Raw genomic sequence first — 27,668 nt, 5'->3', positions numbered from 1 at the left:
ACTGATGTCTACCAACGTTACCTCATGGCCACTAGATGTTAGTCTAGGGCCACAGGTAAAGAACTTGAACTTCACGAAAAACAAGAAACAGAGATTCCACCAACTAGTAAACGCACACACACACACACACACACACATGCTTTCAGCAAACTCCACTAAAGATGGACAAGAAAATATATTTTGCTGTGAGAGGCCTTTTTTCTTTCCTATAAATATTGATTCGGCTTGAATCAATTGTAGGTAGGCCAAGATGGTGCCACCAACCACAGTGCCCTGGGAGGCCAGGCATTGTGGCAGTGGTAGCAGGCATAGCTAGAGAAACGAGAAAGGGCTCAGACAGGAGACGTGAACGCAAAGTTCAGGTTTGAATACTGGTTATTTCCTCTGTGGATTATCCTGTGATTAGTGTCTCCAACTGCCTCAATGGATACCCAGTGCATTTCCAGCAGCAAATTCATTTCAAAACATAACAATAACTAAACCCAGTGGCCTTTTGTGTAGGCCCTATTTCATGAAATAAAACAATACAATGTTACCACTCTAAAAAGGTCAGACAGGCATTGTTTATTAACAATGCCCAAGGAATCTCATTAAATCTGGGAGCATGAACATATTACAATCTAATAGAATACACTGGAACTGATGTGCATCCCAGTGAAGACTGCCCTGGGACCCGAGGAGCAGCCTGTGGTTCTCTTGGCCATTGTCTACAACTCCCTGTGCTCCACCGAGTCCTGTCATTTTGTCCTCAGTTTATCCAGTCTGGAGGAGGTGTGGCCATTGTCTACAACTCCCTGTGCTCCACCGAGTCCTGTCATTTTGTCCTCAGTTTATCCAGTCTGGAGGAGGTGCTGCCCCAGAGTTCCTTCCTCTCCTGGAATTGACTTCTTAGTGTACCCTTGGGCAAACAAATAGGTGATCCTAGGTAACAAAAATAGGTTTCTGGAGAAAGTGGGGTGACTAGAATTTTCTCTATTAATCTGGACATGCTCTAATTTGCACTAGGAGCATAAATTTGCATGTTGAATTCCAGAGGACCCAAATCAAACAATATTAGATAAAATAAAATTAATTTTTATAATCCTCTGTGATCATATTCAAACCCAATATTCTCAGCTTGGCACACAGAATAGGTTTGCCTGCCTGCTTTTCTCTGCGCTTTCCTATTAAAATTATTTTCTCAAACACTGATTGAGTTCTGGCTGTACAGCTGGCACTGGGAGGGGTTGGGGTTCTCTGACCTTCCTCTGGTCGCTAGTAGCTTAGAGCCTAATGGGGAAAGACATCAAATAGATAGAGATTTATTGGATGTGTGGTTTTACCATAAAAGTTAGAGAGAAGCCCAGAGGACTGAATTTGTTCTGACTGGGATGAATAGGAATGGTTTTGAGTTCTAATGGGGACACAGGAGGAAGGATAGTAGGGAGGTGGCCGCAAGTGGATACTCTTGTTTTTCCATGGATTCAAAATGCAAGCATGATTCTTTAGACTATTTTGGCTTCCCCTCCTTCGAGGGAGGCAGCTGTGAGATTACATGGTTGCCAGCTGAGCCAGCAGGCCACAGGGATCTGGGAAAAGGCCCACAGCTATGAGTACTTGCTAGGTGGGCCTGAGATGGTGAGACCAGGCAGAAGGCGGGAGGCCTGTATGGTCAGACCTGCAGAATCTGCTAGAACCCCAGGAAGCAATCCTGACATCATCACGTGGTGGGTGGTTTGGTTCTTCCTGGCTCCTCTACAAACTTAGGATTTTCCTGTGGTTCTGGAGATGGGATCCAACATAGAATGTGAGGGTTTCATTTTTCTTGGGAAAACCAGACAGACTTCCTGCGTACCAGTTTCTAATGGTTAATGATCCAGTTTCTAGTGGTTAGTGATCTAATGACTGTCCAGCAGTGCCAGGGCTTGTCCAGGACAGCGAAAGATTTTTTTTTTCAAAGTTCCCATGTAATGAATTCACTGTGTGGCAGGGATAATGCTCCCTGAGTTTTGTACACCATCTCATTTAATCCTTGCAGCACCCAATGGAGACGATTCCAAAATTACCCGTTAGCAACAACCCACCTCAAAGGGAGCTGAGCACTTGCAATTAGAAAACTTGGTCAAGGTCAATGCTTAAAAGGGCCAGAGGCAGGATTCCAGATATATTTAACACAGAGTCTGCCCTGCCCACCACCCTACTCTGCCCTCCTAAAGGAAATAGATAATGTGAAAGTGTATTCAGAACCCCTAACATCCACTTGCCTGCCCAGTCTTTCTGGGAGCCTCAGACTCTTCTATTGCTCTCTTGCTTGCTTTTCACCTCACCTCCCCACCTCTAGAACACTCCTGGAAGGAAGAGAGGCAGGCACACTGTGTCCTGGGCCCGGGGACAGGTGACCTTTCCAATTCAGCACCTTTATAAATCTTACCTAATGAAGTTAAAGGGAAAAAGGAATTAATGAATAAATGAAGGTTAAATCACTCCCTGCAGAAAATTGATGCTGACAGCGAGGGCCAAGAAGAGAGCCTGGAAATCAGGAGGCTGACTTGCAGAAGGTTTTTAAGATTCCCTTCCCCAAGTGCGAGGGGGATGTAAAACTCACTAACTCTGACGGAGGCAGCGGTGGCTATGGGGAGTCCAAGGGAGAGGACCTGAAGGAAATGGGATGAGAAAGTCATATTCTGTTTCGGATCATTTTTTCCCCCAAAGCTGATTTGGGTATGATGCACAAATGTGCATGTACACGTGCATGTGCTTGCACACACACACACACACACACACACACACTATACACTGTTAACTCCTGTAACCAATCAAGGCTGTTCAGTTCTGCTTGGCTCATGCCTGGCCTCCTGGGGACTTCTGTGGCATGTCTCCTTGTCAGCAAACACTTGTTAGCCTGCCTCTTTGTCACCTCTGTGATTGTCACCACCCTCAACTGCCCATCCCCCCAGACTGCATGCCTCAGCCCCACTGGCTCAGGAGGGCTGTAGAGAGATGCATGACTAAGCCTGAGGAGGAGGGGGAAGGACAAGCAGGAATGGCTAGCTGACCACAGCAGGGCAGCCAGGCCCAAGGCTGACCCGGGAACAGAGGTTGAGGGGAACTGGATGGAAAGGAGGATATATCTGGTGAAGCTGAAAGGGAAAAATTTGCAGATGAGGGCTGGGAGGAGCATATCTTTCTTGCCAGCAAGGCTGCTGACTTCCCAAGCAGTGCTGGGCAGGTCCGTCAGTGGCCTATGCCTTAGTGGAACTCCTCCGTGAAATGGGTATGAAGCGGGTCTGCAGGAGAGCAGCAAAAATTCTCCCTGGGAGCAGTGAGGAGGAAAGACCAGCCACTCTAGTGCCCCTCCTCTCGGTGCCCACAGGTTTTAGGAATCTGGTCATGATGGCAGGGAGGCTCGGGGGTTCTAGCACAGCGTCCTGTAGCCCCCGGAGGAATGAGAGACGGTGAGTGAGCACTGGTTGCTGGAGGGGCTGGGATGCTGGAGGTTGGGCAGAGAGACTCAGAGCCAAGAGCTGGCCAGATCAACCAGTGAATGAAAGGTCACTGTGATTTTTCTAGGCACCCTGGGAGAAGTAGACAGAGAGCTCCGCTGACAGCAGGAGCTGACAATTGGCAAATGAGCCTCTGCCGTTATCTGTTTTCCTTCCTTATTCTTGTCTCATAAGACAGAGGCTAGAAATAGATGCCACTGGCAGATGACTTCAGGATGAAAAATGAGCAACATGTTAGTTGTGGGGGGTTTAGTGGCAGTGAAACAGGAAGCTCATGAGTGAACCACAGAAAAGCACTGGGCTTAGATGCAGCCATTTCCATGGGGCTGGCTCTTGCTCTGTCCCAAGCATTCTATGGGGATTATTGGTTTAATTTTCTCAGCAATCCTAAATCTGGCTATTATTGTTAATCCCACTTTACAGAAGGTAAAACTGAGACTTAGAGGGGATAAGCCAGGCCACAAGGAAGAGTGGCAGAGTCCAAATCTGAGCACAGTTCTAACTGTCTCCACGGATGAGTCTTCATGCTATCCTAAGGGCCTCCTTTCTGCCTCTACCTTCTTTTCTTCTTTCCATTTTGAATTTCACCCTGTGTTTATTGAGCAACTACAAAGTACCAAATAATATGTTACTTCTTAGGGAGAAATAAGCAGCCCTGGCAAGCAAAGTCTCTGACACCAATAAAAGTTGTTAAAATGAGGGAATGGATGACAGGGGTACACTAGCCCCTTCATCTTCCCATTAGCCTGGGATGGGCAGAGACCTTTCTTGTACAGTTAGAGAAATGGTCCTCCTGAGGGGAATGGACTGGCATGATCACAAAAGGGAACTCTGCCCAATGCTGGCATTTTTTTCTTGATGATACTGCTGAAATCCATGGCCTATGTAGGGGGCCAGCTGTTGGCCTTGGGGCCAGAGAGCACCAGGAGCTGGGTGCATGTTTGCTCCCTCCCATGTTCTAAGTGGCAGCAGATGGGGGGGCCTGAAGCCTCTTTTTTTCTGTGCTGGGGCCCTTTCTTCTTGAGATAAGTAGTGGGTGGAACTCATCTCAAGTCTTCAGATCCATATGACACAGAAACTCTGCAAGAATTGATGCCTCTGAACTTTTCCTTTGGCTCCAACAATATCAAGTTTGGGGAAATGTTTCCTGAGTAGGTTCAACTTCCTGCTTTGAAGCTTTCCTTCACTTAATCGATACTCTTTTGTTTTTGATCACAGTGGATGAACCCTTCCTTTTCACAAATCACCTGGAGCATCTCTTCCCCAGGGGAAGCCTTCTTTGACTCACAAGTTGTGCTGGGTGGTGGCCTCTCCTGTTCCCAGCACACTGCATGCTGCTGCTTCATTAGCTGCTCACTTGTGGCTTTCCTTGTGTAGGTGTGATCGTGCGGGCACAAACCCTGTGCTGCCAACCTAGCAGTCCTCAAAGGTTGTTGGATGAACCATGGTGGCTGAGTCTCTGTCCATCTCCTTTCTCAGTCTCCTTTTTTCCTGACCCTCATTTTTGCCCACCTGTCTTTTCTCATCTCTAAACACTGCCTGAAGGACAGAGGCTGAACCCTGGACTGTTTGCTAAGCCACAGCTGATGACACAGCCACTCTTCCTCCACCTGGTGGATGCTGCAAACCCTAGCCTGTTTGTGGAGGGAGGCGGGAGTGGGAATGATTGGGAGGACTGGGCGGGGGAAGGCCACTTGAGGCAGGATGGTGAAGGCAGATTCAGGGCATAGTGTGAAAACTATGGAGACTGTGGCTGAGACTCAGGGTCTCTGAGCTGGGCCTACCACAGAAAGAACAGAAGGCCAACTGGAAAAAATGCAGTCAAGCTGGGCTCTGAAAACAGCACTGGAGAGGAGGAGGAGAGCAACCTTCCCCTTGCTCCTTGCATGAAGGAGCAAACAACCCCATCCCACAGGGGCGTTTTCTGTCATCTTACTTGCTGGTCCCCATGCCTCTGTTCTCACCAGCACATGCGCACTCAGACCCAGGCCAGCCTCCAAGCACCACATACTTCTGCGCTGCTGATACTGTTCACATCTAGAAAGAATGTGCCAAATGTCCTGGCCTCGAGGGATATTTAAATACTTTTGACCATCAGGGAAACTGAGGCTTCAGTTGACCTTGACTTAGCTGCACCAGTAAGTGACTCAGATGACTCACAAGGGCAGATTCTCACCTTACCTGGTCCTGGCTGCTCTCCCACCACCCCTCTACCTCCCTTTCCCTAGAACTCCCCTGTAGCCTCAAGTTTGAGCCTAGATCCCTTCTAAAGGACCAGCCCAGGAGAGAAAGCTTGTCTGGCAGCTGGCTGGTCAGAATCCACAGGCAGCGGGGAGGAAAGCCACCAAGTGTTCCTGTAAATGGGCTCAGCTGGCCACTTCTGGCTAAGGAGTTCAGATCCAGCAGAGATCAGCATTTGCCTCCTGGGGTACCTCCTGGATCTAAGTCCTGAGAGGGTCCGTCCAAGCCTAACCATTTGTGTAAGAAACCTGCTGGAATGGAGACCCCATTCTTTTCCCCCATTGTGTCCCCCAGGGCTCTGGCCCCCATACAGAGGAGACTTGTCAAGTCCCCGAATGCCCAAGGTCTGCCTCTGTCCCTAGGGGAGGCCTCTGCCCTTCAGATGGTGCATCTTGCCAAGGTTTGCAGCCTTCCCCTTCCTGGCCTCTTGCTCTGCTGATGCTCGTGCCCCTCTCCACACCTCTGAAACTGTATCTTCACATCACAGCCACTGTCTCAGTCATCAGCGGATGGAAATAACTTTTCACGACAGCTCCTCTGATGTTGCCATCTTTTGTGTTGATCAAAACAACAAAACGAATCAGACTCTCAGCATCTGATTGAAGCCTAATTGGAAACCCAAAGTGGCACTAAATGTTATGGTCTAAATAAAACACATTCAATTACTGAACCTCGACAGGAGGAACACCAGGGAGAGCGCCTAGAAGGAGATAGGAAGCAGGTTGCCGAGTCCTGGGGCGAGCCTGCTGGGCCAGGCAGGTGTCTGGATGAGACTCCAGGCTGTGGGCACAGGAGGCTTCCGTGAGCCTGAGAGCCCCTCGCATTGAGCTGCTCCCTGGTTGCCCGGCTCACTCTTGGAATGGCACTTGGAGGCTGAATGGGGCTTGGATGCAGTTTCTCCTAGGTGTACTGGACTTGCCCTCCTGGCCAGGGGTTTCCTTTGCCAAGTTGAGCAGTGGATGGGTTAGGAAAATGTGCAGGAGTGTCACCGGGTCATCTGCTGGGTCCCTGAATGGCCACTTGATGTTGGGGGAAGGTGGGAAGGCAGGAGCTTTGGGACCACCCAGGCTTGTCCCTCCTCCTCTGCTCTGCCTCTTAGGAGCCCTCCGGGTCATAGTGGGGAGGGGAGAGGGTCTTGTGAGGCACCATTCTTCTGCGCGGGAAGAATGGAGCTGCAGTAACTTCCTTGGGGCCTGGGGCTTTTTCTCCCTCCACTCTGACCATTAGAGATATTTCCCCTGATTGGCCATGTAGGGCCTGGGGCAGTGCTGACTTTTTTTTTTCTTCTTTCTTTCTTTTTTAAGTAAAACAGCCCAGTACTCCAAATTCCTTGGGTGTGTCAGGTGAGAAGATTAGGACTCTGTGCTGGCTTCCTAGAGTTTAACCCTTTCCTTAATATGAAGCCAGGAGGAGGAAGTGCAGGAGGGGAGCCGGACAGCAGCCAGGGGGCGCTGTCTCAGAAATAAGGAGGCGTGGGTCGGCCTCCAGAAGCGTGGGGTGGAGGCCTAAGCCGGCTGTTTGCCAGCTTTGTTGCTCTGGGCAAATTACTTAGCGAGATTAAATTTCAGTTTTCTTTCTTATCTGTAGAAAAGGCTAGGAAAATAATGCTTATTAGTTGAGGTCATGTTTGTCAACTAAAATAAGCAAAGCATGACATAAATATTAGATTTCAACATCTTAAAGTAGAACTCAAAAGCCTCGTAGGCGGTGGAGTTTTTTTTTTTTTTTTAAAGGCGTGGCTATAGGCACAGCGTGAACTGCAGGGCTTGGCCTGGTGATGAGACAAGGGGGTACAACCATAAAAATATAATTGCCACTACTAACATTTATTAAGCAGGTAACACATGCCAGGTACTTTTCAGAGTGCTTTTTATGCATTAATTCATTGAATTTAATCCTCATGCAAATGCCATAATTATGTCCATTTACAGATGAGGTTATTGAAGCACAGAGAGGTGAAGCAATTTGCCCCAGGCCTCCAAGCAGTCAGTGATGGGGCTGGGACTTATCTAAGAGTCCACGCTTTTCATAGCTGTCAGGAAACTGCTCACAGTCGCTGATACCAGCCTCCTCTCACTGCTTGGTACACCCTTCATTCTCCACAGTCACTTCTCCCCAGATCCCTGACTCTTTTTCTAAAAAACAGAGGGCTGCTTATCACTAAGTAGTCTCTGGGCCTCAACCAGCTCTGCAATCCTGTGCAGGCTCTCTGAGAGACTTCCAGCATGGACAGGCCTCTTTCTGGTAGTTATGAGCTAATGTAATTATCAAACACATCATCCCTGTCTTCTGTAGCACTGCTCACCTTATTTTCCCTTTTACCTACATTTCATGCCTTCTCTCCAGAATGTGATCATCCTGAGGGCAGGAATTCTACTTTACTTATCTGTACACAAAATCACCCGTTAACAGGGCTGTTGTTGTGCTGAAAAGAGCAGAAAGAAATCAAGAAAGTACCTAAGATCTTTGCTGGAACATTCCTTAGAAAGACAGCCCTGTCTATATCTGCATATGCAAATGACTTTCCAGTGGACAGCTCTATGCATTATACATGGTAGACATTTAATGGTCTGTTGAATGAATGGGTCTGTGTATGCTAATGATATGCAAATCACCTCTATTTTAATTTGACCCTTGGGAACATCTTCAGGAACTCTCTCTTGGGCCTAGCTTGTTTTCCTTGTTTTTTTTTTTTTCAACTTTAGTTTTTAAACATGCCAGTGTTTTCCCTTGCCTGTGCTGAATGAAGCCATGTCAAGTTGGGAAAAGAATGCTGGGCTGGACCAGGTGGATCAGCATGATGACCCAGGTAAGCGAGTCCCCTCTCTAGGCATCAGTTCCTCAGATTTAAAAGACTGGGGGAGGGTAGGCTTCCTTCTGGTACAGAGACACTGCGATTTCCCATCCCTCAGTCTAGGAGCATCATCTTAGAGTGTGAGCCTTCAGCTGTCCTACCTAGAAAGAGAAAGCAAAGCCCTTGCCAAGGATTAGAGAGAGTCTCCAGGCCCCCTGCCCATTTAGAGAAATGAGGGTTTTTGGCACCAGTTCGCCCTGCCTGGGCATTGTGTTCAATCATTTCTTTCTAAACCAAGGGATTTTAAAATAAGAGGCTGGAGTTCTCTCTCTTAAATACAGTAAGCCAAGCGTCTGATTAAAAGGGTGGGTTTGCATTTCTCTTCCCTCGTGTGAAAATATTTATTTAAAAAAATGCTCCCCTGAGAATATTAATAACTAGGGAGTCGGCTTCGGGTCAGCCTCTGGATCCTTGACACTGGAAATGTGGGAAACACAGAGGGAAAAGGGAAACCTAGGTTGAGGTGGTCCCTGTGCCCTGTGCAGAATTCCGCCCTCCCTCTGGGGAAGGCACTGATGTGAGCATTCAGCTCCCGGGCCACACTGGGGTCTTGCGTCCTTAACCAGAAACACATGTGCATCAAAGGCTTGGATTGAAAGTGACACTTTCTAAAACAAAGTGCAGCCATGATTCTCTCTTCCTCACTCGCCTAATCCGCAAACGCTATAATTCTCCCCAGGTCCCTCAGGCTCAGCTCTCTCCTGCCCCCTCACATTCCTGCCTCCCTCAGGGCCAAGGCCTCCAGGCCCAGGTGGGAGCGGGGCTCCTGTTACTGAAACTTGTCAAAATACACCTTGGCGAACTCTGCAGGCGCCCAGGAAGTCTGATCACCTGCACTAAACATGCACCATCACAATAATAGTCTGAAATGCCAAGACCCACAAGCAGGAGACGAAGTGTGGTTCCTCACATTTTTTTTTTCCTTTCCCAAGGTCTTCAGGTGACCTAGGGGACTGGCAGGCAGTTCAGTAGTTTTGGCTACAGGTAGGAAATTTACTACCCCAAGTATGACAACAGCCCCTTTGAAAAGGTTCTTATTTTTGGGCCTCAAACCAAGTTGGTATTTGACAGGGAATTCTCCAAACCAGGGAAAACAAAATTAGTCCCTTGGAGAAGCCCTCTGGACAGTGCTGCAGGAGCATTTGAGAGGCTGACCTAAACTTCCGCCAGCCCCACACAAGACTTAGAACCAGAGCAGGGACCTGCTGCGGGGTTTCTCCTGTAGTGAATTATGTCAGGGAAGGTGGCTTTACACACTTTGTTTCTGATACTGAAGCCAGATTTAAAATTAGGTAGTCATTGTAGTTAGGTAAATCGGGTCTAATATTGAGTGCTGAGAATGAATTCCCAGAAAAGTTGAGCAACTCTTGAAATGTTAATGAAGTCCAGGAAACAGCCCCCAGCAGATTTGAAGATAGTCCATCCCAAAGAAATGTTAATGAACAGCCCCAGCAGATTTTAAGATAGCCCATCCCAAAGAAGTGTTAATGTACAGCAAACTAGAAGATGCTGCCTCAGAAGTCCTTCCTGCCCAGATTACTTCTTTGGCCCACCTGTGTCCCACCCCTCGGGCCTTCCCACCTACATTCCATCACTGAAAGAACTACAAAAAGGGGAAACAACAGCACTTCCACGGATTCCACCTTCTTCCTCCGGGAGAAGTCTTTTCTGCTGTCCTTTACTAAACTTCTAATTTCTACTCTGACCTTGCCTCCGCGTGCTTCTCTGGTGTTATTCTTCAGCATTGGGGAAGCAAGGACTTGTCACGGTCAACAGAGGTGACAATACCTCCAGGCCAGACTCCTCCTTGCCCCATCTCTGTTAAACCAGAAAGGCAGGGTTGGTGAAAATGTCTGTTTCCTGTAATCCCTGGGGGTGAGAAGCCATTGCCCTGTGTCCTGAAGGAGGACCACTTTTGAGTGGTTCCCATGCAACCTGTCACAGGAAGGCTTCCTGGCAGAACATTAAAAGCCAACATGCCCTCAACGTGTGACCCCCCTCCTGATAGATTCCCACAAGCACTTTCTTTGCCCATGGACATTTGATGTGGGACTTAAAAAACCTTCAGCAGTTGATCAGTAGCACACTTTAAGGCCACTAATGGGTCCGTCTGTGTTTTGGGAAATCAAAACAGTTCTGCAGATCCTGGAGCTAGGTGCTGGGGGTACACAGTGCTGAAAGGGGCATTCACATGGTGCCTTCTGAGCCTCGAGTTCCTCATCTGGGGTCAGAATCTCTGAAGTCCCCTCCTGCCCTGGTGCTTTGTGTTTCCATGCCCCTGCGGATGGGGAACCCAGCCCTGCATCTTCTCCTAGCCTGCTTTTCAAGTGTGCCAACTGAGTGATGGGCAGCAGAGTGGTGACACTGGGATTTCCAAAACCAAGTCGTTGAGAAAGGTAATAAATGTCCTACATAGGGCTGGGGTTGTAGCTCAGTGTAAGAGCGCGTGCCTAGCATGTGTGAGGCACTGGGTTTGAGTCTCAGCACCAGATATAAATAAATAAAATAAAGTTCGATCAACAATTAAAAATGTTAAAAAAAAAAAAGTCCTCCCTAGTTTGCTGGGGGTGCTTACTCTTAGAACCCTGAGCTGTCATACTCGAGAAGTCTGACTATTTTGGGGCCAGCAGGCTGTGAGGAAACTCAAGACACATGGAGAAGCCTCGTCTAAGGCATTCTAGTGAAAAAATCCCAACTGATCCCAACTTCTAGTTTCCAAGTGCCAGACATGGAGAAGCTTCCAGAAGAATCCAGCCCCTCATGCTAGCCACCCATGGCCATTCACGTCATCCCTACAGAAGCTGTGGATATATAGAACAGACACACATTGCCTTCACTTCTTCCTGCACCCCTTCTGTCCCCGAATCCTTAACTCAGACATTTTGGGATGGTTTGTTATGTAGCCATAGATAAACACAGCAGTGTGTCAACTCCTGTCACACACATGAGGGCACTCAGGGCTGGGGTCTGAGTGCTTACTACCTGGAAAAGGTAGTTTTGTCTTTTGCACTGAACTTGAGACTTGGTTATATACCTGAGGAAACCGGAAATGAAAATCCCCTTGGAGAGTCCCTGGCTGACCAAGCATCCATACCTGTGGTCACTCAGGCCCGTGGGCTTGGGGGATGGCCAGGGCTCAGGTGCCCCTCCCTATTCCCTATGGATGCCTGCTTTCAAGTCTCCCGAGCCTCACATATGGGCCTGGGGCTGCCTCCTGAGTATGGAGCGGGGCAGGATTGTTTAGTCTGCTGGGCACATTCCTAGATTTTTAAAATAAATAGCAGATTATGAGTGACTCAGCCCAATGCTGCCATTTGGCCAGGCCAGAGTCTTTTGAGGTGTCCCTCGGGAGAGAGCAGCAGGAATGGCAGGTTGGAGGCCATTGCTAGAACATAAGAATGCTTTCCCAGCCATAATTTATAGGGGATATGCTTCTAGTCTTTTCTGAGGTCCCCAGAAAGTTTTAGTACTGATACTACTACTAATAAATTTCTATCACATTTGAAAGCATTGACTAAGTCAGATATGGCACTAGGTGACTTATCTAGTCACAACTACTAGCCTATCTGCTAGTCCCATTACACAGATGAAGCAACTGAGGTTTGGAGAAGTCAAATTACTTTCTCAAAGCCATATACCACCTAGCAAGAAGCTATGAAAATGAAGTCTATCTCACTTTCACATGCCAGATCTTAACCACCATGCTCTTTTGCCCCTCCACGCCTAGAAATAGAGAGCAGAATCCCACGTCCCCCACCCGCTCTCAGCACGCTCACCCTTTGCCAGCCTATCTGCTATTCCCAAGGCTCTTTCCAGCCTGCACGGAGCCATTCTCCACTGTGACTCCCTTTTTCCATTTCACCCTTCGCTGGATCATTTTATGCCTCTATTCCCTCTGCTAATTCAAACTAATTAAAGTATAAAATAGAATAATTGCTTCCATCCCCATACTCTTTTTCTCATCCACCCCGAGGATGGAGTGGTGTTCCCTTTCTGGGAGTGGCCAGACTGACAAGTTGGGTGGAAACTAGGGCCATTCACTTTCTTTTCATCTTGTTGCTTGGTTTTTAACTTGGCCCGTAGCCTGATTTTCCCTGTACTCTCTGTCTGATTTCCATGAGACACTGAGGACAGGGGTGCAACTTGGAGTCATGCTGTAACATCTGTTGACTCACTGTTGAGTCTGGGGCGGGCTTTCTAGAGAAGAGCCAGGCACCTGGGCAATTAGCAGCAGGATTGGGGAATCAGTTCCCAAACTTCCCCCTGGGACTGGCCAGCCGCAGATCTATTAACAGTACATTAACATTGACTTGTTAGGAAGTGGCACTAACGACCCAACACTTCCTACTAGTCCTATTTCTTAATTACATTTAGTTAATTGAGAGAGAGAGAGAGAGAGAGAGAGAGAGAGAGAGAGAGAGAGAGAGAGAGAAGAGAACGAGTGTTATATTGGTATTAGATTGTTAACTTTGTGGGCAGATTAGAACCCCTTTTGCAGAATGTGAGACCAGGGACTACGCTGTACTCTCACATGGTCTCAAGGATAGGACAGATGCCATGTTTTGGAGAAGGGGTGAGTACAGAGAGAAAAGTAAGTGTCGTGGATAGGGTGGAAGGAAGGGATGAGATTAGGCTACCCAGAGATTTGTTATAAAGTGAAGTTTTTGGAAGCCCCATTCCCTTGATGTCACACAAGGTCTTAGGACTTTTAGAGAACCCCAAAATCTTAAATTTCTACCTGCTATGGTTTAGATATGGTTTGAGTGTATCCCCCAGATGTTCATGTGTAGAAACTTTAAGAGGTGGGACCTAGTGGCATTTACATTGATCACTGAGGGCGCTTTCCTCAGAAGAAATTGATGTAGTTCTCACAGGATCCAGGTTATTTCTTGCAACAGAGTTGTTATAAAAAAGCAAGCCTGGCCCCTCCCAACCTTCTTTGGCTTCTTGTCTGGTCATGCGAGCTCTTCCTCTTGCATATACTCTTGTTGTGATATCATCTGCCATGATATGATGCAGTCAGGGAGACCCTTGCCAGAGCCTGGGCCAAACTGTTTCGACTTTCAGCTTCCAAAGCCATAACTGAATAAACCTCTTCACTTTCTAAGTTATTCAGACTCTGTTATTTTGTTATGCTAATGGAAAAAGGATTAATACACTGCCTCAGTGCAGGAATACACTTATTCATAAGCAAACCAGCATTCCTACTCTCTGTAATGTTCATTGTTTAGGGAAGAAGCTCATGAAAACCTCACAGACCTCTTTTTCAGCAAGTTCTTTTGTTCTAACTTTAAGCTTATTAGTGGTGATTTTGATGTCATCTGCAAAAAGAGAAGTCCCAATACCAGGACCTTCAATGAACTCTTCAAGAATTAAAAGGACATCTGAGTCAGGGTTTTCATCTCCATCTTTAAATGTGGTAAATCCAAGTCCCTGAGAAGATAAAAGCCCAGGTCACCTGGGGAACTAAAGGCAGGGCCTGTTATCTGGGTCACAAACCACTTAGCTTCCTAATCATCACATATAGTATCTATTCTCCTAAGTAATGAAATCAGAATGCAAGAGGTGGAAGAAGCCACGTAGAATCTTAATGACCAGTGGAGTCATAGTCTGCATGGAGACAGAGTAAGAAGAACTTCCCTAGCTATTGTCTCAACTGAGTCTCACCCTGACCTTGTGTGACACTCACAGAGGTTAAGTGGCTTGTCTAAGGCCTCTCTGCTATAGAACAGCCAGAATCGGAACTGTGGATTATCTGATGTAACTCCTCTAACTCAAACAGGAGGAAACGGAAGCCGTGAGTCATGCTACTGGTTATTGCAAAAGCTGAACTAGAATCCAGGACATCTGACTTCATTTTTACTGACCGTTCTCCAACCACACATTAAACTGCCTCCTTGAAGAGGTCCTGGCTGTCTGTGAATACTCTGTGCTCAGCCAGCTTCAGACAGATGGGCCTCCTGAGCTGCCCTTGGCCCTCCTCCCTGGACTCAGCCCCTGGTGAAGTCACCTGGCTACCTATTTCTACACGATTTATGGCTGTCCAAGTGACAGGCTTCAGAGCTCCACCACAAATCCCCCTTAGACTTGGCCTCCTGACTGCAGCTCCACCTGGTACAGAGAGCTCCCCTATTAATATCTCACTTGGCCAGAGACAGCCCCATGGCATTAAACCCACATTCTTCCTCTATCTGCTCGTTTGCTCATTGCAACTGGCTACTACTCAACCTACTTGGTGCAGATTGGAACAAGAACAGGACACCTGAAGCAGAGGATGAGGACAAAGGAGAGGATATTTACAGAGAAACTGTATTTTGACCAGGAGGCATGCTCTCGGACGTGGCATCACACACGAACTCAAGATCATTCTATATCCTCAAGCCTTCTTGTCAGCCTCTAGCCCTGACCCTGCGCCTCTTCTTTGGTTCTATTTTGAATGCATTTTCAAAAGCATTCCATTTGACAAAGGACATGCAGCCAAAATGTGCCTTGGCACTTTTTCAGTTTCCACTAAGGTTTTGTTGGTCACTTCCATTTGCTGCTTTTTCACTACATTGGACTCAAAAAAAAAAAAAAAAAAAAAAAAAAAAAACCCAAGTGAGAGCTCTTACCCAGAGCTTCCTGCCTGGTCTTGAGCCATACAGCATGTCTCTCAAAAAATATCATGCATAGTGTGGGTTTATTCCTCTTCTTTAGCCACCTATGTAGGTTGCCACCTATCACCAGCCTTCTATGTATTCCTGTGAAAGTGTCTCAGGATCCTGTTAACGTGATGTTAATTTTGGATGGTGGACTTGAGACTGTTGTCTATAGGTAATGCTTGAACTGGTATTGAACAGGTAAGCATCTACTATTTTTATTTTAAAAATAACGTTCAGTCTTAAAGGTGAAGAAGAATAGGAAGAGAACACAGAGCATCCATAGTACTCAATCTGATGTCATAGATACCCGGGTACCTGTCTCTCTCCCTCATTAGATGGTAACCAACTTCAGGGTAGAGATCAAGTCCCACTCCTTTTCATGTTTTCCCAGTATTTTGTCTCCAATAAATATGTGCCCAGTCATGGTTTCTCTTAGGCCCATTGCCTGTTTTATTGGGATGATAGGCTGGTGTTTATTTCCAAGACTCTCTCACCCACTCTAGGTTAGGCAAAGCATCCTCCACCTCCTCCCAGTTCCCATCTGGACCTGTTTATGCCTCCATTGCAGGGGCCACATGAAAGAAGGTAAAAAAGACAGGTGGGTTCAAGAGGCTCTGGATGTAATTTGCATGCAATTAGCATATGATTTGTGTCATCTATTCTCAAGAAGTAATTTTCAAGTTAGAACTGCATCACTGCGTCCCTTAAAGCTGTCATGTGCCTGCTGGCCCCTTTCTTACTTTTTCTGCTTATCCCACATCCCCTGATTCAGATCCCTTACATTCAAAAACAAAGGAGGGAAAGACAACTCCGAGAAGGGGGAAGCTGATCAAGGACACTGGAATCCTGGCAGAATATTCTGAATGACATAGGAGCTGGGAGGCACCTTGTGAAAGTGGCTGGTCCTCTAGTCCCAGCACAATTCTCCAGCCTCTGTCAGTATCCTCAGCTGCTGAGACAGACTCATAATCCTTTTTAATCCTTCTTTGACCTTTATCTGACTTCTCCTTTTCAGGAAAATGATAAAGACCATTGCTGCAGCTCAACAACTGTTAACCCACTGACCAAGTGAATGGAATGAACCAGTCTTGGTGAAAACTAGGTGTTCGCTTGATTTTCTGGATCTGCAGGGATCTGGTGAATCTCCTGTCTTCCCTGCTTCTTTTCTTCACCACAGCTCCTCCTGCATTACCCTTCTCTGGGCTGCCACGCATTCAGAGTGAGTACAATCTGGGGGAGTAATCCTCCTCCCCGCCATCCTTAAGGGTGAGGAACTTGCTCAGTTGCTACCTAGCAGAGGGTAGAAGTCTGTTTTGTAGGATTCCCCATCTCTGCAGGCATAGTTTCAGCTTCCCAGAGCTGACCAGTTTCTACCCTGCACCAGTTTAAGACTCATGCCAAGATTTTATCTCCTTCTGGGGCCCTATCTTGGTTCTGTCTCTCTCAGGAGCAGGCCCAGCCTGGAGGCCTGGATTATTTACACCTCTTTGGCTCCCTTGAGCAGCAGACTCTGTGGGCCCGAGAGCAGTAAATCTACCTCCTAATCACACCAAGCTGCTCCATGCAGTCTGGCCTGTTCTTGCGGGGCTGTTCATCACTGGCTGAGACAGGGGCTGTGGCCTAGAGAGAAGCCTCCGGGAAGTGGCTGGCCCCGGCTTGCTTCCCTGTGGCTCCCTGCAAAATCCTACAGGGATTCTGCCTCTTCCGGGACCCTGGTGCAGCAAGAGCAGAGGTCTCCCTTATTAGATGGAACAGCTTCTGAACTAACCAGTTTCCTGGAGTCTGGAAAGGATATATGGATTGGCAGCAGCACTTACCTGTCTCTCAGACATGACATATAGGTAGCGCTGATCAATGGAGAAGGCCATGTCCCGAAGGATGGGGCTCCCATCTTTGAGCACAGAGACCATCTCATACTGGACCCCACCATGGGGGGGACCATCAGCTCGAATCTGCAAGAGAAACAAGGGTATCCTTAGCATGTATACACTTTGCCTTCCCTATTGGCTACCTGCTTCTACCTAGAAGAAGTACTTTCAAAAAACCCTTGCTACCCCTCCCAATTGCTACTCTGTAGCCAGAAACACCACTTACTTCAAACCTCCCAGTCTCCATACAGAGAATACTTTCCTAAGCCATCTGAGTGCACTGGCTGGGATTTCTGATGGTGGATTTATTTTTGTGTGCACATAGGCCCTCCGGAATAATTCTGACTATCTATATGTGGTTACTCTTGTGTACGTTACAGATATTTATAGCTGTATGTGATATATGAATATGCAAGTTAGTGCGAGCTTGGGCACACTTATTTGTGGATGGAAAGGGAGAATCAACATCTATACACGGTATCCTTACCTCAGGCAGATACAGGGAAATGCTGGGCAATTATACAAACCACCAAAAAGTGGTCATCAAGAGATTCAAGATTTTTGGACATTATGATGTCTTTCTTTCCCAAGATATAGGTTCTGACTGTCTGCAAGTCCACCCAGTGGGATGTGGTAATCTAGGAATCCTGGCTCTTTCTGTCCAAGTGCATCCCAGGACAATAAGTCAGAAAGGACTTGGTTGTCCTTTAGTCCAGGGTTTCTCAGCCCTGGCTGCACGTTTGTATCATCTGGGGAGTTTTTAAAAATATGAATGCCAGGGCCAGATGCATTAATCAGAATCTCTGTGGGTGGGGCCTGGGCATCTTCATTGGGTTTAAAATCTCTCAAGATGAATTTAATGAGTAGCCAGGGTCAAGAAGCAGTGAATAAAATCCAATATTCTCCAATCAGAGTGGCCTCAGAATTGCCTGCAGGGCTTGGTAAGATGTGTGGCTGAGCCCACCCCAAGAATTTCAGATTGGGGGGGGGATGAGCTCCATGGGCATGCATTTTTAACCCATTCTCAGGTGCTGCTGCTTCTGCTGGTACAGAAATACGAGAAGTACTAATTCAGGCTGAGCCCCATATACATGATTCTGAAACTCAAAAGAGAGAGAGGTCCCTAAAGTCATGCGAAAGTTGGTGGCATGGGCTGGGGTTGTAGCTCAGTGGTGGAGTGCCTGCCTAGCATGTGCGAAGAACTGGGTTTGATTCTTGGCACCACATATAAATAAATAAAAGGTCCATTAGCAACTTAAAAAATTAAAAAAAAAAGTTGGTGGCAAGAAGTTCTTGGTTAGATTGTGCTCCATCCCCAGTCTCCTTTCCCAGAGTATGAGCTGACTCTTGACCATTGTTCCCCCCCCCCCGCTCCCCCCCCCTCATTTACTTTGTCTTCTGCCCACCTAGATACCCTGGAGCCCAGGCCCCACCTCTTCCAGAAAGCCTTCCCAGCCTCTCTAATGGCTTATTAATGACATTTAGACTGATGCTTTTTTCCTACCAGACATCCTGTCCTAGGATTATAATCAATTGATTTGTTCATTGTATGTGTACTAGCTAACATGTATTGACCATCTATTTGAATTGTTTTCTAATTGCTTCCCATGTGCATAAGTCCTGCCAAAGCTTTGAAGATAGGAATATGTTTTCTATTTCTCCTGCAACTCTCTGAGGGCCTGCATAGGCTGGGGGACATAGTTGGTGATGGATTAAAAGGAATACTTGAGACATGTGTGTTGAAAGGAACTTAGATGGTGAACCAACTGATGGAGTATCCTGGATTTTTTATTGCTAAATTAAAGTTAGGCCAAACACATTTTCTTTGGAAAATCTGAAGAATACATCTTCTCCTTTCTTATACTGTGTGCGTTCTCAGGGCATGATCTGCACTGCTGGGTTGGGCTGGACTGGGGTGAGTGGAAAGCAGACCATGAGCCCCTAATGGGGTGGAAAGTTCTGGCTCTGGAGTTCTCAGTGATAGACAGAGCAAATTCCTGCCTGAGGAATTCACTCATTCACTTCTTACTGAATCTGAGGCCCGTAGGCCTAGATTCCAGGGATGGGTACAGCGGCTTAGTGTCAAGGCATAGAGTGAGGGGTACCATGTTTTCTTCCTCACCTGCTTTGGTGGGTGACTGGGGGGCTCTGGATTGAAGTAGAGGAGGAAACCTCACCTTGTGGGCTGGACTCTACCTTCTCCTAAGCTTCATCCTTATCCTTTTACTACCTCACAGGGGGCTTCCAGCATTCAAAGATGCTGCCTTGACAACTATCACTGAAGCCCCTCCTTCCAGGGATGGGGGCACGAGGGTAGGTAGAGGGGAACTCCAAGAGTCAGCTATGATGTTTTGGGGTTGAGGCATCTATTCTCAATCCCGGAGCAATTATGATTATGAGAGTTAAGCAGAAGGAAGAACAGAGTCTCTATTTGGGGAAAACTTTCTATGATTAAAGTGGTTCCCCTTATCATTCAAAGCAGGGTTCTCCTTTGGATGGACAGGGCCAAATTTCTATAAGGTCCTTGCAGAAATGTGGTAGCACTGACTCACAAAAATTCTCGATTACTGTAGGAGGTAGAGGGAAGATGTTTGGCCATGGCTTCTGGTTGGCTTGGCCTTAGTTTTCTGTCTTCTACAACCTAGGGAATTTAGGGTCTGCTTCTTGCATGACTCTGAACCGTACCTTACCTCTGAAGGAGAAACCCTCCCTTGACAGCTGCTCCTCTCCAGGGAGATTTATGTCTCCTTAAGCTGGTTGGCTCAGGAGTTGTAGAAGCAGCCCTCTGGGCCCAGGCCTGGCCCGGGACCTCCTCCCTTAGGAGGCTGGTTGACCCACTGCCAGCTGGAGCAGCCACCCTCTCCATGAGCCTGGGCCCTGGCTTGGATCCCCAGAAGGTCTGACACAAAGTCAGAAGGAAGAACAAATGCCACGGGTCTGGCCCTCCCTCAGTGGTCCCTGGGACTAGATGGTACTGTGGCCAGACTGGAGCTGGAGCTGACCCAGCCACCACCCTGACACACGCCGCTGCTGTCTATTGGGACCAATCCTAATCATTCACTTCTTACTGAATCAGAGACCTAATCAGAATCTTTTTTTTTAATATTTTTTTTAGTTGTCCATGAACTTTATTCATTTATACGTGGTGCTGATAATTGAACCCAGTGCCTCACACATGCTAGGCAAGCACTCTATCACTGAGCCACAACCCCAGCCCATAACCAGAAGCTTTTAAAAACTTCCTGTCTGCAACCCCAATCTTTTAATAAACCAGTGAAGCCAGAATCAAATCTACATAGGTCTCAAACGTGAGCACTAAAACCAAACCAGAACAGAAAATGTTGTTGGTTCTGAACTTGAACTAAGCTCTCTTATTCTATTTAGTCTCCATCCTTGGAAAGAAGGGCAGTCCTGGCCAAGAAGTCTGTGCTTCCCTGGGCATCCTCCTACTCCCTGATACCTGCCGTAGCTCGAACAGCCCTTTAAGACACCTACAGGAAGTCAGAGAAAATGGAGAATGGGGGCCAGAGGGCCAGGGGTTAAGGAGAATGAGGTGGGCCAGGACAGTGGGCAGAAGGCAGGCAGACGACTGGGCAGCAGAGATCTTTCTCTTCACTGGATACCTTCTGCTCCCTCTGGGTCACCCATTATTAGCATGGGGAGAATATAGTTCTGGGACTCAGGCATCCTGGGATTCACTTCTGATTCTCTTCTTGCCTGGGCATGGCTTACTTTTAGGAGAATCACCTCCCTGAGCCTCAGTTTTCCTCTCAGGCTCAGCACCTGTTCCAGAAGGATCACTGACATCGCTGCCAGATGGCAAGGGCTTTGGGGCTCATAGCCTAAGCTTTTCTATTAGAGGCCCCCACCAGGGTTGGAGCCAGTCAGTGATATTCAGAGAAAGCACACAACAATGGAGAGATTAGCCCCAGAGAGATTAGGGAAGTTTTTAGGTCAAAATTGTCCCTTCTTGCCAGACACAGGGTGCCTAGTGGCGAGGAACTATCAGGGAGTCATGAAACAAAAGTGGGATTTTGAAAACCAATTAGTTGGGTTTATTGTGTGGTGCCCCACCAAGTTACAGTTCTCTTCAGCGTTTAAGCTTGCATCCTTGGGGCCAGGTTTCGAGGACCACAAGGACAGCCATAAATGGAAATAGGCCACAAATCCAGTCTGAGGGCATGCATTATCAGGTCAAGCTGCACAGGTCTTAATATCCAACCAGGCAGTGGAGGGCCAGAGATGGGGCAGAGAAGGAGGTGGTACTGACAGGTGGAACCAGCCACCTGAGCATGCTTTTCTAGTTGGGTTCTTCATGTCCTGGGAGGAATTGACCTCAGTGGACATGCAGAAGCCATGGGGCCTTAGTGCTTGGCCAAGATTGAAAAGAGCAGTACCACAGGGGGCATAGTCAGCTACAGACGAGGGTGACAGTCTTTACTGAGACCCACAGAAGACAAATTGTGCCTAAACTTTTGCACAAGGACATTTAGATGAGCTTGAAAAAGAATTCCTGCCCTGAAGACACCTGACTGTAGAATGGGTGACCACAGAAGTCTGTGATCTTCTTAGAAGGAGTTTTAACACAGGACAAACCCTTTTGCTGTATAGTTCAACTTGGTCCTGCCTAAAGGCAGTAGGTTAGACTTGGTAAATTTTCAAAGGTCCCTGTTCACCCAATGAATTTATTAATAGCTGCCACTTATACAGCTTTTATGACATGCTGGGCACTTTTGAAAGTTGGTAATAAAAATTAGCTCATTTAGTCCTTAAGGGTACCCCTGATGTAAATAATATTATCATTCTTCTTTGACAGATAAGAAATCTGAGGCCAGGAGAGGCAACTTTCCTGAGGTCATACAGCTAAAGAGTGGCAGAACCCAGCTTTGTACATTGCCCAAATTCTCGCCACTGTGTAACTCACCCAAGACAGGGTAATAAGCATTTCTCTATTCTCTGTAGCTGAGCAGAATGGAAGGGTAGCTTAGAAGTCCAAGTTCTCCCCTTCATTCCCCACGGTCAACGAGGGACATCACCTTTTTTTTTTCTGGGGTGCAACAACAAACTCAGAACCTAATTTAGGAGGGCTTTACTTGAGATCTAAAACTCAGTTTAACAGGTCTGGCTTTGGGGTAGGAACATGAGAGATAAAGCCCAGGGAGATTTACTGTCCAGTTTCCAGGTGGGAGGGGACCCTTGGAAATGAAAATGAAATAGTAGCTCTCTTAGTATCTTTCCTTTAAATCACAGCTATGAAATTAATGACATCCTCTTTACTTGAACATCCAATTCAAATCAGCATATCCAATTAACTTGCTTACCTATGAGCCCCTTAAACTCTTTTTCTTGTGCATCAATTTCTTCCCAAGTTAGCCTTAAATTATGAGGCCCTTACTTGGGATTTGGCACTCTTTATTACTTTATTAGTACAGTAGTAGTGGTAGTAATAGCCAAAAAAAAAGATTTTTTTTTCAAAAGCTGCTGGAGAGCATGGAATTGGGGATCTTCTTAGGTCTCTCAGTAGGAAAGAAATTGATTTGACAGGCACCACCATGCAGAGGGAGGCCCTGGATCCTGTCTGGAGGGTGGGGATCTAATCCCTGTTTTCTCATTAATTGGCTGGGTGACTTCAGGCTAGCTGCTTCACTTGTTGATATCATAGTTTCTGTAGCTGCCAAATAAGGGTGGTAACTCCTGTCCTTCCTAGTTTGAAAAGGATATTGTAAAAATGTAATGAGTTATTAGCTATGAATTTCAGGACTGTTCATGTTTATTTATTACATGGCTACCATGAGCTAGGCCTATGTTACAGAGTTGAGGACACCGTGATGAATGACTCAGGACCCCTCAGGAAGCCCAGGCATGGGGAAATGGACAATCTAATCCATCTTCCCAAACCCATGTGACACTTGTGAGAAGAGGTTTGCATGGGGACTCCAGGGGGAGCAGCGTGGGGATGGGGCAGTGCTCAGCTGGTCTGAAGGAGGACCTGATGGGGAGCTGCCTGGAGGAGGTGAGGCCTAGCTGAAAAGTAGGGGTGGAAATGGGACTTCTTTGGGAAATGTACAGTTTGATACAACTATAAATGTGATTTTGTTATGTCTGAGTTTGGATATCTTGAAAACTTGGGTTTTCAGACTTGAGCATTTGGGAGGGGTAAGATTGACATGGAGTAACTGAGGACTCCACAGTAATTTTAGTAGGTCTCCTGCACTTCCATCCATCTTTGGAAGAGGCCTTTATCACTTGGTTCCCTGCTTGCACAGGACTCTGGGCTCCTATAGTATACTAGTGTGTGAGTGGCATGTGTGTGGTGCTTGTATGTGTGGCATATGCAGCATGTGGCATGGTGCGTGGTGGGTGGAGGGTATGTGCATGTGCACATTCAGATCTTTAAAGAGGAGAAGGGTGGAGAAGGCCTGGTGCTGCTCAGCCTGCACTCTGAGTGAGTTAATGAGCAAGCGTAGCTGCACCTGTGCGTTTAGTGCTGCGCACTGATTCAAGCTCAAGTTTATTTTTGTAGAGCTTCATGACCCGAATTATTTATAGAGTGAAGTCTGGTAAATTCAGCATCTAAGGTTTTTCCTCCCTCTCTTCTGCACACATATTCACACACATCACACACACACACACACACACACACACACACACACACACACACACACGGGTGCATGTACAGAGAGGCAGCAGCAACTTGCAGGGTGCCTGTATGGGCCCTGCCTTCTGAGCTGTATGGAGGAAGGAACATTAACTAAGCAGAGTCACGGATCAACAGGCCGAGGCTCCCTGGAGGACAGCTGGGGGCCTGGCCCTAAACACTTGGGTAATTGGAGGGGACTTACTTAAGAGCCTGGCCTGTGGGCTGCACTGAGCTAGGAGAGGAGAGGAACAGGGGAGATTCGGTGAAGGGTTCCCCGGTTCACAAAAAGGAAGGAGGTCACTAAGAAGTGCTGAGCTTTAGGAATGCCCACTGCTCCCCCTACACACACACACACACACACACACACTCACACAACCTCCCACATACATGCAGATTCTTCCAGCACTTGTCCCCAGCAAGTTGTCGGTCAATCACCAGGGCTTTGACATTGAAGATTGACATTTCCTGGTACAATTATTTCTATTTCTGTGCATGTTAAGAATCTGCCCCAGATATTCAACTGGGGGAGGGGACTAGCAGAGGGGTGCATGGGGCTAGAGGAGTCTGCATTTTAGGGGGCCAGGCTTTCTCCTGGAATGTGGGTTCAGGTCTCCAGAGAACCCACTTGTTCTCTGGACTTCTGCACCTTGGAATAGTCAGAATTAATAGCCCAGTGAATAGGCAGCAGATATGGTGACTAGTTCTTGAGCATTTACTGTGAGTAAGGTAATGTTTGGGACTAGGTTGGAAAGATTGACTGGAGGGAGCCACTTTTCTTTTTCTAAGCTGTAGCTTTTCTGGTCATTAGCCAGGGAAAGATGGCCAAGCAACCACTGTTCTCTGCCACTCCTGGAATGGAGAGGAGCCACCTCTGCTTTATACTTCCTGATGGCTAATGACAATCTGCACCTTACAAAGAAACCTGGTTCCCATCTTTGGGGTGTCTCCTTCTACTGTGCAATGGAGAGTGACACCAAGACTTGGAAGCAAAAAGAATCCAGATCTCTTGGTTCTACCACTGTTAGGGAGCATTCGAAGGCCTGAGAAGAAATATGGGCTAATGAGGGGTGAAATGAACTGGGGCAATGCAGGAACACAGGGCTTGGCCCTCAGACCAGACCCACTTTAAAACACAGCTCCAGCTCCAGGCTTGGGCATATCAGAGGCTCTGGGAAGAAGAAGCTGCCAGGGGCAGAGGAAGCACTTGATTGTTCTGGGAAACAATAAGATAAACACAGCGAGGGACAGCCGAAGCATTAAGCAGCCTCAGATGAAATCAAATCACGCAGAGGCATAGCAATAATTCATGGAGTGCACAGAGTTGGGGGGGGGGCGTGTAGAGGGGTGGTAGGAGGAATTTAATAAAGAATAATGAGGAACTTCTGCCAAATTGGAATCTTTGTTTATCCAAAGCTAGGTGGGGTGCTCAGAATCTCCATTTAAGGCACTGCACACAGGTTCTTTTCCTGGGGATGCCCTGGTGGTTTAGGGATAGAACTGAAGCTCATAGGCATCTTGAACAGGGACTGGTTTAGATTTACCCTTTGGAGTCTGTGTGGAGGGGAGTGTAGCCTTTCTCACCAGGTGCCGGAAGAGGTGAAGTTTGGAAGTGAGGGAGGTACATATTGACAGGTCAACTCCCTTGAAAATGCCCCATCCCACCCCCCAGGAGGGAACAGGAAAAGAAAACTAGTGCTTCCTGGGACTAGATACACATAGTGCTTTTGTTGAACATCTTTCTCTCTTTATTAAATTATTTCGGGATGTTCACTGAGTGTCTATTCAATGTCAACCACTGTGCAAAAAAGTTGGGGAGAATGAACATAAATAATTTTCAAAACACTGTAGGCCTTCCATTTTGCAGGATAAGAAACGCTAAATGTTTATAGCTGGATCCCACAGCTGGTAAGTGGCAGTGTGGAACTCAAAGCTGGGTCTACCTGATTCCAAAGCCTGCATGCTGTCTTTTTCTTTCATTCTGCCTCTCTCTGGGGCCTCCATTTTTCCTAAGTCAAACAGGAGAGCAATGCCTTCATCATCAGGACTAAAAATTACATTTAAAAAGAGCTGGGTGTCTGGGGAACAGAATAGATCATATGGCTGTCTACTCCAGTGTGACAAAGAAGGCCACCTGCAGTTTGGAAAAAAAAAAAAACCCTTAAAGGGTGGGGAGCTTAAGAGGGTTATTACCCTCTTTAATTAACTGGTTCTTTTCAATGGTCTGTGATTGCCCTGCATTGTATCATCTGGAACAGTAGTATTTTGCTTTCGTCAACACCAAGGATGGCATTTGATCTGCAGGGATGGGAAGGGAGGTCTAGCGCTCTCAGCACCACTCTCTGGCACTGGACTTATGTCTGAATACAGGAGACTCCCTGAGATTTTAAAAGGAGAAATCATTTAAAAAATGCACGTGGCATGGGGATACCGTGGTGCAGAAAATCACATGGTAACTAGGAGAAATGGAGACCATATCTGTGCTGCTGTATCTCCCTTCCCATAGCTAACGAGTTGGGTCTGAGTTTTTATTGCCTTTTATCTGTTATACTGCAATAACCTGAGAAATCTCCCTGCCTCCGGCATATTCCTACACTAATCTATTCTACCAAACACAGCCAGATTAATCTTCTTAAAACACTTATTTGATCCTGCCTTTTCTGTATGCAAAATCCTTAAATTTCAGGTGTTTGTAATTTTCTTTGTTTTGCTTATCTCAGTCTCCTAATTTTTTAAAAATGATGAACATACACTACTTGTAAAAAAGTAAATCATTGCATGTATTCATATGCGTGTGCATGCGCGCGCGCACACACACACACACACACACACACACACCCACCCCACCTTAGCTGTCCCCACTTGATAATTTAGAAAAGTTCACACTCTCCAGTTTGTCATTCAATTAACATAGACTTTGCAACATTTTCCAATTTTGTTCCCATCCAAGGCTCCATCTTTTTGATCTTTGTGACTTCGGTAGACAATTTATTCTACCCCATAGATCCTAACCGTCCTTCAAGACCTCACCCAAATGCCATTTCCTCCAGGAAGCCAGCATTGATCCCACCTTTGAATTCCCATTATATCTGGCATGTCCCTTGGCGAAGCTGCAGGTGAACATATGAAGTTATAGTTCCCAGGATTAAAGTGCCCGGAGAAGAGATTATGTTCTATAGAGCTTCACTTGCCTTACTCTGCTTGGTACTTCTGTGCACATAGTAGGCTCCCCAGAACCTACTATGAATAAACTCCTGTTGCTGAGGCTGGGCAAAGTGAAACATAACTCAGAGCTCATGCTTATTTTACCTTTATGATTGTTAGACATGTGCTAAAGGCTTTATATTCATTTTCTCACTCAGTCCTCACAAAGACCCAACGAGGTAGGCACTCTCCTTTTCCTCACAGTCAGATGAGAAACTTGAGGCAGGAAGGGGTGAGGTAATTTCTCCAAGGCCCTAGGGCTGGCAGGCAGAGGAGCCAGAATCTGAACTCTTGTCGGCCCTCCATTTTCCCTAGACCTGTTTTCCCATCTCTAGGAAAAAGTGGGTAAGGAGAGAGGCCACTTGTCCACACCACCCTGCCTGACAGGATCTTCCAGAACCTGGCACATAAGCACTATGTACATTCGTTTCTGTTCAAATGATCTCCTGGCTCCCCAATGGACTGGCAAGAGCTCTTAGGAGGGAAGCACTGTAAACACTCAGGTGCTGCTCTGAAAAGAACTCCAGGGCCTCAGGGCTGGGGCTGGATCTCTGCTGGCCAGGAGGCAGGTAGAAGGCAAAGCAAGGGTTGAGCTCAACAAGGTCAGGTGGGAATTGGGGTCTGAGCAACAGTGTTGGGGAGGAGAGAGGAAAGAAAGCCCTCATCTTCCAAGGCCCCAGGAACCTGCTTGGGTGTCCCCTGTGCTCTCTGGTCTGACTTCCTGGTAGAGCCCAAGGGCAG

The 27,668-nt window shown here is 47.0% G+C and overlaps 1 protein-coding gene across 1 annotated transcript in view; it reads right to left on the bottom strand.

Moving 5' to 3' along the window:
• Window positions 1-27,668, bottom strand: part of Plxna2 (plexin A2) — a 207,775-nt gene that overhangs the window by 96,099 nt on the left and 84,008 nt on the right. The window contains exon 4 of the mRNA XM_071600112.1: window positions 17,036-17,170. Within this exon, the coding sequence (XP_071456213.1) occupies window positions 17,036-17,170 (135 nt within the window). The remainder of the gene's footprint in view (window positions 1-17,035; window positions 17,171-27,668) is intronic.

Source organism: Marmota flaviventris, chromosome 12 (assembly GCF_047511675.1).
Source record: "Marmota flaviventris isolate mMarFla1 chromosome 12, mMarFla1.hap1, whole genome shotgun sequence".
Classification (NCBI taxonomy): domain Eukaryota; kingdom Metazoa; phylum Chordata; class Mammalia; order Rodentia; family Sciuridae; genus Marmota; species Marmota flaviventris.
This window is presented reverse-complemented; position numbering and strand designations above follow the sequence as displayed.